Here is a 16,350-nt window from a genome sequence, read left to right on the forward strand (position 1 = left end):
GAAATGGGAAATCTTGATTTCCCCCTAAGAGTTTGGAGAAGGTTGAAGGGGATCATTTAGAATGTAGGAGAGGTCACCTCCATCCATATTCCCATACTTTGGCAATGAAGATCTAATTGTAGAATAGTATTATAATCTCAGTTCAGCTCAGTCACTTGGTCCTGTCTGAATCTTTGCGACCCCAGACTGCAGATCGCCAGGCCTCCCTGTCCATCACCAACTCCCCAAGTTTACTCAAATCATGTCCATTCAGTCAGTGATGACATCCAACCATCTCATCCTCTGTCAACCCCTTCTCCTCCCGCCTTCAATCTTTCCCAGCATCCGGGTCTTTTCAAATGAGTCAGCTCTTCACATCAGGTGTCCAAAGTATTGGAGTTTTAGCTTCAACATCAGTCCTTCCAATGAATGTTCAGGACTGATGTCCTTTACGATGGACTGCTTGGATCTCCTTGCAGTTCAAGGGGCTCTCAAGAGTCTTCTCCAACACCACAGTTCAAAAGCATCAGTTCTTCGGTGCTCGGCTTTCTTTGTAATCCAACTCTCACATCCATACACGACTACTGGAAAAACCATGGCTTTGACTAGATGGACCTTTGCTGGCAAAGTAATGTCTCTGCTTTTAACTATGCTGTCTAGGTTGGTTATAACGTTTCTTCCAAGGAGCAAGCACCTTTTAATTTCATGGCTGCAGTCACCATCTGCAGTGATTTTGGAGCCCAAAAAATAAAGTCTCTCACTGTTTCCACTGTTTCCCCATCTATTTACCATGAAGTGATGGGACCAGATGCCATGATCTTAGTTTTCTAAATGTTGAATTAAGTCAATTTTTTTCATTCTCCTCTTTCATTTTCATCAAGAGGTTCTTTAGTTCTTCCTCACTGTCTGACGTAACTGTGATGTGATCTGCATATCTGAGTTTATTGATATTTCTCCCAGCAATCTTGATTCCAGCTTGTGTTTCATCCAGCCCAGCATTTCACATGATGTATTCTGCATATAAGTTAAATAAGCAGGGTGACAATATACAGCCTTGACGTACTCCTTTCCCGATTTGGAACCAGTCTGTTGTTTCATGTTCAGTTCTAACTGTTGCTTCCTGACCTGCATACAGGTTTCTTGGGAGGCAGGTCAGGTGGTCTGGTATTTCCATCTCTTTAAGAATTTTCCACAGTTGGTTGTGATCCACACAGTCAAAGGCTTTGGCATAGTCAATAAAGCAGAAGTAGATGTTTTTCTGGAACTCTCTTGCTTTTTCAATGATCCAGCAGATGTTGGCAATTTGATCTCTGATTCCTCTGCCTTTTCTAAATCCAGCTTGAACATCTGGAGGTTCACAGTTCACGTACTGTTGAAGCCTGGCTTGGAGAATTTTGAGCATTACTTTGCTAGTGTATGAGATGAGTGCAATGTGCAGTAGTTTGAGCATTCTTTGGCATTGCCTTCATTTAAACTCTTTTTAAAATTTTTGTTTAGGGGGGGAAAAATTTTTTTGTTTATTTACTTGGCTCTGCAGGGTCCCTGTTGTGGTATGTGGAATCTTAGTTCCCTGACCAGGGCTCAAACCCATGCCCCTTGCATTGGGAGTCCAGAGTCTTGGCCACTGAACAATCAGAGAAGCCCCTAAAGTATAACTCTTGACATAATACACAGTTACCTGAGTTTCCTTCCCATGCGGCAATCTCTAGTTCTTATTGGAAATAAGTACAAGAAGGTGCTTCTTATGTGTCAGCTAATATTTCTTTCTCTAGTTGCCAGTTACATCATAGTACTTTCTTTGAGAAGATTCATCTTACTATACACTTATGAAGGATGCAATTTTCTGTAAGCATATAAAGCTTTAAAAAGTTTACTTAAAAATTATACAATAGCAAAGTCATTTTGTCCACTGGCAATAAATACAGGGGACTAAATGCTTTCCACCTTCACAGTCCATAGAGGCTCAAACTGCACCTTGAACCAGCAGATACCTCCAGTCTATGCAGGGGTTCCACACAACATCTATTTCCTGTGGTTAAGATGCTTCTTCACTAGGGCTGTTTTAGTCCAGAGTCTGGGAGGTGGAGGCTGGTGGCTGTGGCTCATTCTTCTCCTCCAAGCTGTGTTGGATCCCATATCCAAAGTATATGGCAAATCCTAGTAGGGAAATGAGACAGTAAGAAGAAAAACAGGGGCTCTCCTCACTTATGAATGCCCAGTAAGCCTCCTATTATGGCATCTCACACAGTTTAGGGGAGAGGTGGTTAGAAGAGGATTCGGTTCAGTCACTCAAGAAGCCTCTTCACTCCAAAAGGTCACTCACCAATGGCATTCCAGATGCCAAAGAGGGTCCAGGTCCAAGTGCTCATCAGCATTATCAGGTAAATGTTCAGAAAGATGCTCATCAGTGGGAGGACAGGCAGAGCAGGGACCTGTGGGCAGAGTCAGTTCATCCCTGAACACAGCGCAGACGTCTGAAAGGGAGACCCTTCCCCACGTGGGCGGGACAAGTTCAGTCCAATTCAGGCTGTGTGTTCGGTGCCTATTGAGCCTGGTTTCTAAAGCACTGAGTGTGGATCAGGGAAGAGTCCATTGGTTTCAGCAACTCCCCTTCTTCCCTGGTCCAGCGAAGGATGTTTAGACCTAAAGCACACAGACCTGCTTCACTCAAGGTGGACACTTTGAACACATAGGTCACCTACCCTGAAGTGAAGAGCAATGGGGCTCTGGGGCTGCCTCCAGATGATGACCGTGACCCCAGTGATGAGCAGCAGCAGCAGCACAGCCACTGTTGTGAGCACGGGGTCTCCAGAGAACACACGTCTGGGCCACTGGGCCAGGATCAGGCTCAGGATGGTCAGCAGGAGAACTGCAAGGGTCAAGGTGGAGGAGAACAGGCTGGACCCAGAAGACAAAGATGTCAGGACCTCGGGTCACACCCCCTCCCTGAAACCACCAACATCAGGAAAGCCCATCATATCTCCCAGACTCCTCAACTGACAAAATACACACACTCACTCCATCCAGTCAATTTCAGAACACGAATAAAGTGAAACCCCACTGCTCACCAAGCAGGAAGGCACATCCATAGACAATCTGGCCAGATTTCCGGGTGGGGATGGTGCTCGTAGGGAACCACAGACTCTTTAGAACGTTTGCGGTTCCTGCTTCAGGTTCAGAGTCCGAAGGACTTCTTTCAAGTACAGGCTCCATCTCAGTTTCTTCTTCTGTTTTCTCATTCTTACTTAAATTCTTATCTGGCTGGTACCTGAATTAGAGGTTTAAAGGTAATATTAACAGCAGCCCCTATTCACACATCAGGTTGCCTATTCCATTTCTTTCCTCTCTTGAACAATCACAAGGCAGCATCACACAGACCAGGATGACCTCCCCATCGTCCCCATGACCCCAAGCCCCCCGATCAAGGTGTAGGGGGGTCTCACCTGAGAACAAGGACCGAGAAGGACACCATGGAGTAAGCGAGCAGGGACGCAACTGCCATGAGGTTTACAATGTCACTGGACTCAAAGAGTAATGCCGTGATCACTAGAATGGGGAAACAAAAATGGCAGGGGTGGGATCGGAAACCACTGGATCTGCACATAAGGGAAACGGATCAAGGAAGGAGTGAGCTTTGTTTATTCACCTGCAAGGCTTCCAGAAGATATGATGGCCACGACGGGAATTTCCTTGTGACCACAGACCTTGGCAAGTCCTCGGAAAAGGAGCTGATCCTCTGCCATTGCACAGATTAACTGAGACATGGGGAACATGTCACCCAGGAGCCTGGGAGAGAAAGTGGAGACACGTGTGAGGACGTGGAGAAGCAGGGGAGACCAGGGCATCTGCTCCCTGGTCTATAGGGAGCAAGATGTCTTTCCTTCTTGTCTCTCATTCCCACGGGCTGGGGTGCACGAGCATTTGACAGTGGACGGAGAGAAACCCGTGACACTGACCTGGACGTGAGAGCACAGAGAATGCCAGCAGCCACGACGTATCTGGCAGGGCCCCAGCCTACATGGAGAAAAGCCTCGGGCAAGGGGCTGTGGTGATGAATCTGGTAGTAGGGCACCATGAGGGTGAGTGCCGCTGAGACACCAAAATAGGCCAAAAAGCACATCAGGAGTGAGATCAGGGAGATGGGTCGCTGACGGCTTAGATCTCCTCTCTCTGCAAAAGGGGTAGAAGCAGCAGGTCAGGAAAACACCCTGGGTGAAAGCACAGAATTACCTCCCCTCTTGGACCTCCAAAAGCAAGCTAACCTTCTCCCAACCTCTGTGCCCAAGGGCAGCCCAAACTCTGTCCAAACCCCCAATGGGACACACAGTGACCCCGTTACCTGTAGTGGTAATGGCAGCAAAACCGACAAATGCATAGAAACACGTAGCTGCTCCTCGGAGAACCCCCTCAAAGTCAAAAGGCACAAACCCTCCAGCACCTGGAGGGCCCAAGCTGTGGTGGGAGAAGGAGCAAGAAAGAGCGTGGCTGAGGTGGGTTCAGCCTTCACTTCTGGACTCTCCCCTCAACACCACAAACTCTGGGCTGCAGGAAACCCACCATCCGGATCCACCAGCCTGGGTCTCTTTAGTTCCCACCAAATTCTCAGCTCTGACTCTGCTACACGCACACACATTAATATGACCAAGGGTACGCTGCTAACCTATCAGTGAATACAGCTGTGGCCAATGCATAGTCATGTTCTGTGAGCTTCCAGTTGTGCAGGTCTACCTTAATGAGGCCGGAGACGATGATGAAGCCGAGAACAAAAATGTTGATGCCCGTGAACACTCTGTAAACCCAGGCTGACTCATGAAATCCCAGAACCAGTAGTACTGTAGGAGAGAGGGAATATGAGACATGCGCAGTAACTGAGTCCATAGAGACAGACAGCAGCCTCAGGGGCTGGCGGTGTGGGGCGGGGTGGATGGGCTGTGACTGCTCAGTGGGTACAGGGTGTCCTTCAGGGGAGGTGAACATGTCTGAAGCTCGATGCAGGTGATGGCTGGGCAACATTGTGAATGTACTAGCGCCCCTGAATTGTTCCCATAAGATAGTGAATTTTTTTTCTTATAATTTAAAAAATGTTTCATTTTATCTATATTTGGCCGTGCTGAGTCTTCACTGCGGCATAACAGAATCTTTAGTTGTGGCGTGTGAACTCTTAAGTTGGGTCAACTGGGATCTTAGTTCCCTGACCAGGGGTGGAAGGTCCCTTGCATTGGGAGCAAGGAGTCTTGGCCACTGGACCACCAGGGAAGTCCTAATAGTTTGTTTCTTACTGTGGCGATCATCTCACTGTAGGCAGGTCTATCAGATCGGCACCATGAGACTTCCCTGGTGGTCCAGTGGTTGGGAGTCTGCTGGCCAATGCAGGGGACACGGGTTCGATCCCTGGTCCAGGGACATTCCACATACTGCAGACCAACTAAGCCCATGTGCGCTAACTACTGAGCCCAAGCTCTGGAGCCTGTGCTCTGCAACAAGAGAAGCCACTGCAATGAGAAGCCTGTGTATCTCAAAAAAGAGTAACCCATGCTCTCTGCAACTAGAGAAAACCTGTGAACAGCAACGAAGACCCAGTACAGCCAACAAAAAATCACATTGTACACCTCAAACTTATCATGCTGTATGTCATATCTCAGTAAAGCTGGGGGAAATAGCAAAATGATAAATTTATGCTATGTGAATTTCCTCTGAAATTAAAAAAAAAAAAAAAAAAAAAACTTTGGTCTCAGTACCAAGAAGAAAATATGTCAGTCTAAGAAAATGATTTTCACCTGGGAGTAAGTTTTATTCCCCAAATGTTTGGCATGGTCTGGAGACATTCTGATTGTCACAATTTGGGGAGTGTGTTTCACTGGTATCTAGTCATGTATGGATGTGAGAGTTGGACTATTAAGAAAGCTGGGCACTGAATAATTGATGCTATTGAACTGTGGTGTAGAAGAAGACTCTTGAGAGTCCCTTGGACCGCAAGGAGATCCAAGCTGTATCTAGAAAAGGCAGGGGAACCAGAGATCAAATGGTCAACATCATTGGATCATGGAAAAAGCAAGACAGCTCCAGAAAAACATCTATTTCTGCTTTATTGACTATGCCAAAACCTTTCACTGTGTAGATAAAAACAAACTGTGGAAAATTCTTCAAGAGATGGAAATACCAGACCACCTGACTTGCCTCTTGAGAAATCTATATGTAGGTCAGGAAGCAACAGTTAGAACTGGACATGGAACAACAGACTGGTTCCAAATTGGGAAAGGAGCCCGTCAAGGCTGTATACTGTCACCCTGCTTATTTAACTTATATGCAGAGCACATAATGAGAAAAGCGAGGCTGGATGAAGCACAAGCTGGAATCAAGACTTCTGGGGAAATATCAATAACCTCAGATATGCAGATGACACCACACAGATGGCAGAAAGCAAAGAAGAACTAAAGAACCTCTTGATGAAAGTGAAAGAGGAGAGTGAAAAAGCTGGCTTCAAGCTCAACATTCAGAAAACTAAGATCATGGCATCCGGTCCCATCACTTCATGACAGATAGATGGGGAAACAATGGAAACAGAGACTTTATTTTTGGGGGCTCCAAAATCACTGCAGATGGTGACTGCAGCCATGAAATTAAAAGACTCTTGCTCCTTGGAAGAAAAGTTATGACCAAACTAGACAGTATATTTAAAAACTGAGACATTACTTTTCCAAGAAGATCTGTCTAGTCAAAGCTATGGTTTTTCCAGTAGTCACATATGGATGTGAGAGTTGGACTATAAAGAAAGCTGGGCACCAAAGAATTGATGCTTTTGAACTGTGGTGTTGGAGAAGACTCTTGAGAGTCCCTTGGACTGCAAGGAGATCCAACCAGTCCATCCTCAAGGAAATCAATCTTGAATATTCATTGGAAGGGCTGATGTTGAAGCTGAAACTCCAACACTTTGGCCACCTGATGTGAAGAGATGACTCACTTGGAAAGACCCTGATGCTGGGAAAGATTGAGGGTGGGAGGAGAAGGGGACAACAGAGGATGAGTTGGTTGGATGGTATCATGGACTCAATGGACATGAGTTTGAGTAAACTCTGGGAGTCGGTGATGGACAGGGAAGCCTGGCATGCTACAGTCCATGGGGTCGCAAAGAGTCCAACAAAGAGTGAGTGAACTGAAATGTGTTTGGCTGAGTTGGGTCTCAGCTGTGGGATCTTTTGTTGTGAGCCAGACAGCCAAGTTTGGGAATCAGTGGATAAAGAATCTGCCTGCAATGCAGGAAACACAGGAGACATGGACTCACTTCCCAGGTCAGGAAGATCCCCTGGAAAAGGAAATGGCAACTCACTCCAGTATTCTTGCCTGGAAAATCCAAGCGACAAAGGAGCCTATTGGGCTATAGTCCAAAGGGTCGGACGTGACTGAGCAACTACACACACACACACACACACACACATTCTCCAGTTGTAGTGTGCAGGCTAAGGACTTGGGCTTAGTTGTTCTGCGGCACATGAGAACTTAGCTCCCTGACCAGGGATCGAACCTGTGTCCCCACATTGCAAGGCAGATTCTTAACCACTGGACCACCAGGGGAGTCCCCTCATCACATCTTATATCTGACCCCTGACTCACCCACAAGCAGCAGCACCAGGCCCAGTGCGAAAAAGTCTGCATACGCGGCCAGGATGTAGGGCACATGCAGAGGGAAAGTTCCCTCCAATGCCTGAGAGATGCGGTCCCCGATGAGGTTGTCAAAGGCGTACCTCCAAGCCCTGGCTGTACACGCAGTGGCTGCAGCAGCAGAAGAACGAACATTCACAGACAATTGAACACCTAGTATGTGCCAGGGGGTGTACTTTGGAGGAAAAAATAGACAAAATATATAAGTGCAAAGACTTTTTTTTTTTCATGGAGTATCAAGAGCAGACTGAGATGACTCACAAAATAGGTTCATTATTTAATGTTAGGAGGAGATCAGTGTTTCACAAGGAAAGGAAACAGGGAAGTTGGACCAGGAGGGCTAAAGGATGAGGGATGAAATTTTAAATCAAGTGGCAACCCCCCCGCCCAAAAATTAAAAAAAACACTCAAAGGCAACAGCTGAGCAAAGACTTCAATATAATGAGGTGATGAGCCTGTGGGACACGCCTCCCTCCCACCCATGCCTACAGTTTCCTTTCCTTCTCATTCTTAGTCCAATTTTTTAAGGAAAGCAGGAGAGAGCTGAATAGAATGAAGTTGTGGGGTTTTCCAGACACTGTTACCCACTTCCCCCCACAAGTCAGGTAACAAAGTGCCCATGAATGAGACCGCAATCCCATCTCCCAGTTTCCTGACCTTAGCCCCACACCTTTCCCCCACACCTGTCGCCTGGTCCCATCACCTCACCAGATGAAAATAACACTATGATGTTCCAGCCAACGACGAAGGCCCAGAGCTGCCCCATCGTGACGTAGCTGCAGACGTACGCAGAAGAGGAGCTTGGTACCCGGGCATCAAAATCCACATAGCAGAGCCTGGACAGCAGGGAAGACAGGCCGGCCACCAAGAAGCAGACGACAATCGCTGGTCCAGCTACGAACTTGGCCACGGCACCAACCACGATGTACAGGCCGGCTCCCAGGTTCCTGCCCACACCCAGGAACACCAGTTCTATGGCACTCGGATGAACCACGAGACCGCCAGACTCCTTTATGTTGTCTTCCTCTTGCCTGTGAACCACCTTCTGACCATACCAGCGAACAGACCTACGCAGCATCCTAGACGTAGTTGAGGAGGCTACAATCTGCTGAGAAAAAAAGACACAGAGTCGTCAAGATTGTTTATCTGTCCTTGACCCTAGGAGTTAAATTCCATGAAGTATTGGAGTGACGAGGGGCAGATGGCAAAAGGACACGTTGGGCAAGTTCTCCATCTCTGATCTGTGGATTCTTCAAACACAAAGAAGCCTCTTAACGTGTTTCAATATCACTAGAAAGAGTGGTTAAGGAGAAGTGATGGGGAGCAGAATCAGTTCAGTCACTCAGTCATTGTGACCCCACAGACTGCAGCACTCCAGGCCTCCCTGTCCATTACCAACTCTCAGGGCTTACTCAAACTCATGTCCATCGAGTCAGTGATGCCATCCAAACATCTCATCCTCTGTCATACCCTTCTCCTCCTGCCTTCAATTTTTTCCAGCAACAGGGTGTTTGCCAATGAGTTGGCTTTTCACATCAGGTGGCCAAAGTATTGGAGCTTCAGCTTCAGCATCTGTCCTTCCAATGAGTAGTCAGGGTGGATTTCCCTTAGGATGGACTGGTTAGATCTCCTTGCTGTCCAAGGGACTCTCAAGAGTTCCAAGCGTTTGCTCTTCCCATCTTCCTGTGGGTTCTCTTCCTCCCATTTGAAGCCACAGATCCCTACTCCTTTCTCCTTATCTCAGGGGAGGATATGAGTCTCAATTGTTTGACTGTCTTTCAGTCTCAGAACTTTTATGGGGCTCCCCTATGAAGCAAATTGAATCTCCTAATCTGTCTTTTTTTCAGCTGCACTGGGTCTTAGTTGCAGCACACAAATCTTTTGTTGAGGCAGGTGAACTCATTTGCGGCATACGTGGTCTAGTTCCCCAACCAGGGATGGAACCCAGGCCCCCTGCAATGGGAGCGTGGAGTCTTAGCCACTCAACCACCAGGGAAGTGCCTGTTTGCCTGTCTTATGTCAGTTTAATTATTAAACCAGCCAAAGAGCTTAGAAAAGGAAATTTCTGTCCTTACAGAAGCAAAACCTTTCGGCACAGTGCCTAGCTCTCAGTATCTGCTTAATGGATGTGAGCTGAGTGGATAAGAATGCTGGTTTCTTGTTTTTAAGCAACATCAATCAGCTCTGCCTTTTCCAATCTAGCTCTGCTATTTATTAGCCTGTTGGTATTGCACGTGCTATATACCATCTTTGTCCTGCTTTTCTCTGTACCACTGGGAAAACTGTCGTTATGGTCGTTACTTCCAGCCTAGATAGGGATGAAGTGACTAAGGGGCTTGGTGATCAGAAATCACAGACTCCACATGTTTCCATGACAAAGATTCTGAAACCTGGTAGCTTCCTGTTCTGTTGCCTGAAGAGCGACATGGAATAGGAACTCTGCTTTGGGGCAGAAGGAGATGGAATTTGTCGGGAGGGACAGACTCAAGCCCAACTCAGTCAAAGCATCAAACCAGAGTGGCCTCCCAACTAACTGCCTGGAGGGAAAGGGACTAAACTTTACTCTGAATCAGGAATGACAGGACTCTATTTCCTGCTGCTTTGGGGTGTGAAATGTCCCCTCACTACACTGCTTTGCAGGGCTAGGCTGACCCAGTGACCACGAGTCACCATCAGGGGCCTTCCAGCCCTGATACTCTGAAGTCCAAGTTTAGCATTTTGGTTCAGAGCAAGCATTCAGAGAGCCAGGACACTCTGATTAGAATCTTGGCTCCTCGAACACTACTGTGCCTTTGAACAAGTCACTTACTTCTCTGGACCTGTGTTTTCTTCTTGCTCAAATGCTGCTGATGAACCCTTGTGCACTGTGAGTAGGAATGTAAGGTTCTCTAAGAAACTAAAAATGGATTTACCACATGATCCAGCAATTCCACTGCTGGGTGTACACCCAAAAGAACTGTAAATAGGATCTCAAAGAGATATTTGCACACCTATTTTCATAGCATCATTATTCACAATAGCTGAAAGCTGGAAGCAACCCAGATGTCCAACCTCAAAGAAATGGATAAATGTGATGAGGCCTATACATGCATTGAAATAATACAGTTTCATTTTCAAAACTTAGTCATGAACCAGGTATTATAAAATTCACTGGTTTATCATCAACAGTTTTAATAAGTAAAAGTTTAAAAGATTTCCTTTCCATTTCCCACCCTCAGTCTCAGGAATCAGAGTTATTAGATTAGATAAGAGAGTGCACAGGGAAAGTCATGTTCTTCTAGCAGAACTTGTTCTCTCAGTGTCAGAACTCTGAAAAGAAAAAAAAAAGTATTTTAAAAGCTAGCTTTCTCTAGTTGCACATGCAAAAAGAACCAGTTTTTGTTTGTTTGCTTTTGTTTGGGGATGTTGTTTTTGTTTATTTCCGCCCTCACCCCCCCCCCCCCAATTTCAAAAAGTTTTATCTTAGCCAGTTTTCTCTGGAGTCCAGAGAATTTTGTGACCACACCATGTCATAATAAAATGTCATATTTCTTTTCTCTAGTGAAAGTTTTATAGCTAAAATTTAGACCAGATAGTGCTCAAATTGGCCCAGATAAGAATGGCAAACTGGCTGATAAAATGCTGTCCCAGCAGGAATAGTCCCTCTGGGGAGATGGGGTCTTAGTTTGATCAGATGAGGGGGAACGAGATGGCAGAGGAGCAGGTGGATGTGGAGTTCCTCTCTCTCCAGAGATACATCAGGAAGACACCTTCAGACACAGGAGATCTTGCAGAACGGCAGCTGAGAGCAGGCAGAAGCACCTGGCCACCGGAGAAGAATATATAGAACCACACAAAACTCGGTAGGGTGAAGGAAGTGGGGGGAAAAGAGGAGAGTGAATAGGACTGGACCTGCCCTTGGCAGGTGGGGGGACTGAAGCAGGAGTCCAGTCCCCACGCGGGCGCCCTTGGAGGGTGAGGAAACTGTTCGGGGGACAGAGGAGAAGCACTTGAGGCTGAGGGTGAAGCAGCTGGTCTGTGATGGTGGTGGTGGGGATATAGTCACCAAGGCATGACTCTTGCGACCCCATGGACCATAGCCCACCAGGCTCCTCTGTCCATGGGATTCTCCAGGCAAGAGTACTAGAGGGGGTTGCTATTTCCTTCTCCAGGGGAATCTTCCTGACCTAGGAATCGAACCCAGGTCTCCTGTATTGCAGGCAGATTCTTTGCTGACTGAGCTACGAGGGAAGCTGGTCTGTGAGAGTCTGAATGGAATGAGAATCATGGAGACTACCACAGACAGGGACGCAAGTCTCATAGAAGGCAAAGGGCTGGGAACTGGAGTGGATGGATTATGGAGCGATGCCAGGGCAAGGTCTGCTGTTGACTGTGGGGAGAGGGCCTGAGGGGATGTGAGGGAGGAGGTGGCAGTGGGAAATGCTTCTGCAGGAGACCTGGGCAGCTGTGGAGGCAGGGCGATCCTGCTGAGTTACTCACAGGTGGTGAAGCCATCACTGTAGAGAAGGACCACCCCAGAGGCGCTCTGACCGCAGCTGCCAGAGGTGAGGGCGAGACTCTGGGAGGCCAGAGCCCCATCGGCTGAGACAGCTGGGGTCCCTGCACACTCGGCGGCCCCAGAGTTCCCACGATCCAAGCAGCTGTGCCACCCCCAGGCTGGATCCTCACTGGGGCTGAGCTGCCAGAGGCTAGAAAAAGCCCTTTCCTGCGGCCCTAGCCACCAGTTCCCCTGAGCACCTGGTGCCCCGGGCCCGGCCACCCCAGCAGCTGCACCCCCCGCACCCCGTCCTCCCTGGGGCAGACCCACGCCCTCCAGGGCAGCCTCAGCAGCAAAGCCCTGTGGACGACTCACAGGCAGAGGTGGAGACCAAGCCACAGCTGAAACCCAGGGGCAGTGCGGCTGAGGAGTAGAACTCAGAACCTTCCCACCTGCTGCACAAGCTGCAGATTGAATCCACTCGGTCAAGGAGCAGACTCTGTGTCTCTGGAGTATATGAAAGGACACCGAGCGCTCCCGAAGAAGAAAACACACAGCTCTGGCAGCTGTGGACCTTGGAGGCAAGAACACGCAGGAGTAGGACCAGATTAGAGTCTGAGCTGCCCACGCAGCAGGGCCAGAGACCAGCGCAGTGCTGGAGGGCATCCCGGGAGGCGAGGTGCCCGGAGACTCCCAGCGAGGGAAAGGATGCTGACAGCTGAGATCCAAAGAAAACATTTAGTGTTCTTGTATTTTGACTTGTTCTGAAATTGCTTCTGGATTTTTTTTTCCCCACTCTCTTGCTGTAGTAGTTGATTTTATTAGTACTATTAACTCTACTTAAGCTTTTGAGAATTTCCCCCCAAGGCAGAATTTTTTTTTTAACCACACTTTTTATTTCCTGTTTATACTTCTGCCTCTATGTTGGCCTTCTGGGGTTCTATGGGGGTTTTCCTTTTTAATTCTTAAACTTTTAAATTTTTTAATTATTTTTTTCCTACAGTTATTCTCTGCTTTTCTTATTGCTATTTTCCTGTTGCATTTAGTCCTTAATATACATAAATCTTTATCTACCTGTATTTAACTCTGCTTTTTGTATTCTTTCTTCCTCTTTTTTTTCTCACCATGTTTGTTTGTTTTGTTTCTATTACTTTATTCCCCAGTTGGCACCTTGATTTGGTTTCATTTTCCAGTTTGTGCTTTAGTTAATCTTGTTTGTAACTGTTGCCTATCATTTTTGGTTCCCTTTGCTTGCCGGGTCCATCTCTTGTACTTTATTTATTTATTTTTTTGAATGTTTTTGTTTGTTCCTGGGTGTATGTGTGTGTGTGTACTCCATTGTTTTCATTTGGCTGATCAGAACAATCTGAAGGAATAAGGGAACTTGCAGGAGTGGGGAAAGCTTGATTTCCCCCCTGAGATTTGCGGGAAGATTGAAAGGGATCATTTAGAATGTAGGGGGGTTAACCTCCATCCATGTTCCCATACTTTGGCAATGTAGATCTAATTGTAGGATAGTACATAATCTAGAGGCCAAATTTTATCATGCCCCAACTTAAATAAAGGCCAGGCAACTTTACAGCAAAGCCTAGTTTTCCTTTTCTCAGCCTCTCTGGATTAGAAAGGGGATTCTCCATGGTGAGCAGCCTGCAACCAAGAACTGCACTCTTGGAAATAAAGTCCTGCATCCCAGAAGCATTCCTGGTAGTAGAAGGAGTGTTGGTGTTAGTCGCTCAGTCGTGTCTGACTCTCTGCAGCCCCATGGACTGTGGCCCACCAGGCTGCTCTCTCCATGGAATTCTCCAGGCAAGAATACTGCAGGGGGTTGCCATTCCCTTCTCCAGGGGATCTTCCCAATCCAGGGATCGAACTCAGGTCTTCTGCATCGCAGGGAGATTCTTTACTGTCTGAGCTACCAGGGAAGCCAGAAGCATTCCTGGGGGCACATGATGGCGGCTCAGAGTGTTTTCTGGATTTCCCTTGAATCCTGTACTTGGTGGGATTTTGAGCGTCTCTGCTCTACCTTTGATCCCTGACCAGACATCTCTGGAGGGCCAGTCCCTCCTGGGAGGCATTGCCAAGGCTTTAGTGAGAGGTGTCTTTTGCAGCAATGAGGTCTGCTGGAATGTGGCCCGCCCAGCAGGCTGTCCCTTGCCCGGAGTGAGGGGGGACTTGCTGGAGGGCCTGAGGGCCTGGAGGCAGGAGGATTCCCAGAGGATTTGTGGGCACCGGCCATGGTGGGAGATTAAACAGCAGGAGCACCCCAAGTCTATCACCCTGTTTGGCATCTGGGGTAAAACTGAAGGGGACATAAAGTTTAGGTGAAAAAGAAATCTTGTTTCTTGAGTAAAGTAGGAAAGGAAATCACAGGGGGGAAAAAAAATTAGAGAAAGGCAGTGGGGCCAGGGGATAAAGTGTGGGTGTAGCAGGGAGCGATTTCTTGGAGGTGGTGGGAGGTGAGTTACGGCTCCTAGCGCCTTGCTCGCAACATTGATGAAGGTGGGGACATGCTGGGGGTGTAGTTTAGCAGAGTGAGAGAGAGGGAGAGGGGAGAGAGAAAAACCAGAACTTGGGCTCCTTCACTGAGCGGATCTCGATCAAAACCTGTGGGTCTTGGAAAGAGAACAAAGCAGAGAGTGAGAGCAAGTTTTCATGGAGAGAGAGATTCAGAAGTCTCCAGCCAACAGTCTGGGGAGACCGGCTTTACCTTGAAATCCCGGGTTTCAGCACCAATGATCTCGGAGAGTCAGCCATGAGCGGTGCTTTGAAGCCAGAGCCTCGTTCTCTGCCCAGGAGTTGGACCTGGGGTGAGGGTCGGGGGGCTGGATGAAAACCAGGAATCCTAGCTGCTCGTCCACCAGGGGCTAGAGGCTCAAAACAAGGTCCCCCCAGCTTTTGCCCTCACTGAAAAATGCATTTCTCAAGGAGGCAAAAACTGTAAAAATCAAAAACAAGAACAGGTAGAATGTGTATTATACTCAGCCCAACAAGCAGACGAGCACAGTTTGTTCAGTTAAGACAGAAGCAAGGCCATTACACACCCAGAGGGAAAGGGTGTGGGGTCCCCCACCCCACGAGGAGGAGCTCCATGAACACGCAGGTGAATCATTCATACGGGGCCGTCCTTCCCAGTCTCTGTTAGCCTTTGGCCGGTTTTCTGGTTTCTGTTTCCACACTGGACTGTTCCAGTGTTACCAAAGACTCAGACTCTCTACACAGATGCCGAATCAACCCCCAAGCCAATTCTGGGGGAAGTAGAAGAGGACAGCTTTCTTATTTACTGGGCAAAGGGAGACACACCAGGCTTCTGCCTGAAAAGAGTGATGTGTCTCAACCCCAGGGAGTTTAATCAGGGCTTTTACAACTGTGGGTCCAAGGCGGGGTCCCTGACAAGATTGCGGGCTAAGCAGGGCTTGCACTCCCTTCATCTCATCTCGGGGGACCCGGGGCCTGTGGTGGTCAGCTCTCCCAGTCTTGATGACCTTCTCTGGTCCCTTTAATCTCATCTGGTTCTGGGGCTGCTCCTCCCTTGATCAGCAACTGTGCGAATCTGCCCTTTGGAACGCATGGAAGGTCATCACGGCCGGAGTCTTGCCTGCAAGAAATGGGAGACAGAAAGGCCTCTGTGCCTGGGAGCCCCCCGGGGTAGACGCAGAGAACAGACTCGTGGGGAAGGAGAGGGTGGGGTGAATTGAGTCACACTGACATTCATACACCTCCGTGTGAAATTAGAGCTAACGGGAAATTGCTATGTAACAGGGGGCTCAGCCCCGTCTCTGTGGTGACCTAAAGGGTGGGTTGGGGGAGGGGAGGGAGGCTCAAGGGGGAGGATATATGTATAATTATGGCTAAGTTGCATTGTTGTATGGCAGAAACCAGCACAACATTGTAAAGAAACTATACTCCAATTAAAAAATAAATTAAGCAGAAAGAGTTCTATGCGGCTCTCACACATAACAAATCAAATTTGTTAATTTGTGCCATGTCAAATTAATTATTAGATCAGCCAGACAACCTAGAAAGCAAAGTTTTCTTCTTCTTCAGGAGCAAAAGATTCCAGCACAGTCCCAGGCACACACAGTAGCTACTTAATCGGTAAAAGTTGAGTGAATAAGAATGATGATTTTTTAATTGAAATCAACCTGTTCTGCTGGTTCCCATCTGAGCTCCCAGCCTCTCAGCTGGTCTGATTTTGCACAAAGTGCCTACCATCTCTGTCCTGCTGTCCTGTGGAT

The 16,350-nt window shown here is 47.8% G+C and overlaps 1 protein-coding gene across 1 annotated transcript; it reads right to left on the minus strand.

The window, feature by feature from the left end:
• Nucleotides 1-1,887: 1,887 nt before the first annotated feature.
• Nucleotides 1,888-15,134, minus strand: LOC122692488 (cationic amino acid transporter 3-like). The gene is made up of 13 exons (XM_043900078.1): nt 14,823-15,134; nt 12,491-12,689; nt 8,347-8,743; nt 7,591-7,749; nt 4,640-4,811; nt 4,319-4,431; nt 3,936-4,149; nt 3,626-3,765; nt 3,423-3,525; nt 3,048-3,247; nt 2,682-2,848; nt 2,303-2,411; nt 1,888-2,136 (listed from the first exon to the last, which is right to left on the minus strand). Exons 1-13 carry the CDS (start codon nt 14,867-14,869, stop codon nt 2,042-2,044), a joined length of 2,115 nt encoding a protein of 704 aa, XP_043756013.1. The 5' UTR covers nt 14,870-15,134; the 3' UTR covers nt 1,888-2,041.
• Nucleotides 15,135-16,350: the final 1,216 nt, after the last annotated feature.

This window comes from Cervus elaphus, chromosome 4, assembly GCF_910594005.1.
Source record: "Cervus elaphus chromosome 4, mCerEla1.1, whole genome shotgun sequence".
In the NCBI taxonomy this organism is placed as follows: Eukaryota; Metazoa; Chordata; class Mammalia; order Artiodactyla; family Cervidae; genus Cervus; species Cervus elaphus.

Excerpts from the sequence above, each read along its gene's own strand:
- LOC122692488 (XM_043900078.1), bottom strand. The coding sequence starts at position 14,869 with ATGGCTGACTCTCCGAGATCATTGGTGCTGAAACCCGGGATTTCAAG. Across the intron at positions 4,150-4,318 it reads TGCTGCCATTACCACTACAG|AGAGAGGAGATCTAAGCCGT; the intron begins GTAACGGGGTCA and ends CCCCTTTTGCAG. Across the intron at positions 3,526-3,625 it reads ATCTTCTGGAAGCCTTGCAG|TGATCACGGCATTACTCTTT; the intron begins GTGAATAAACAA and ends TCCCCATTCTAG.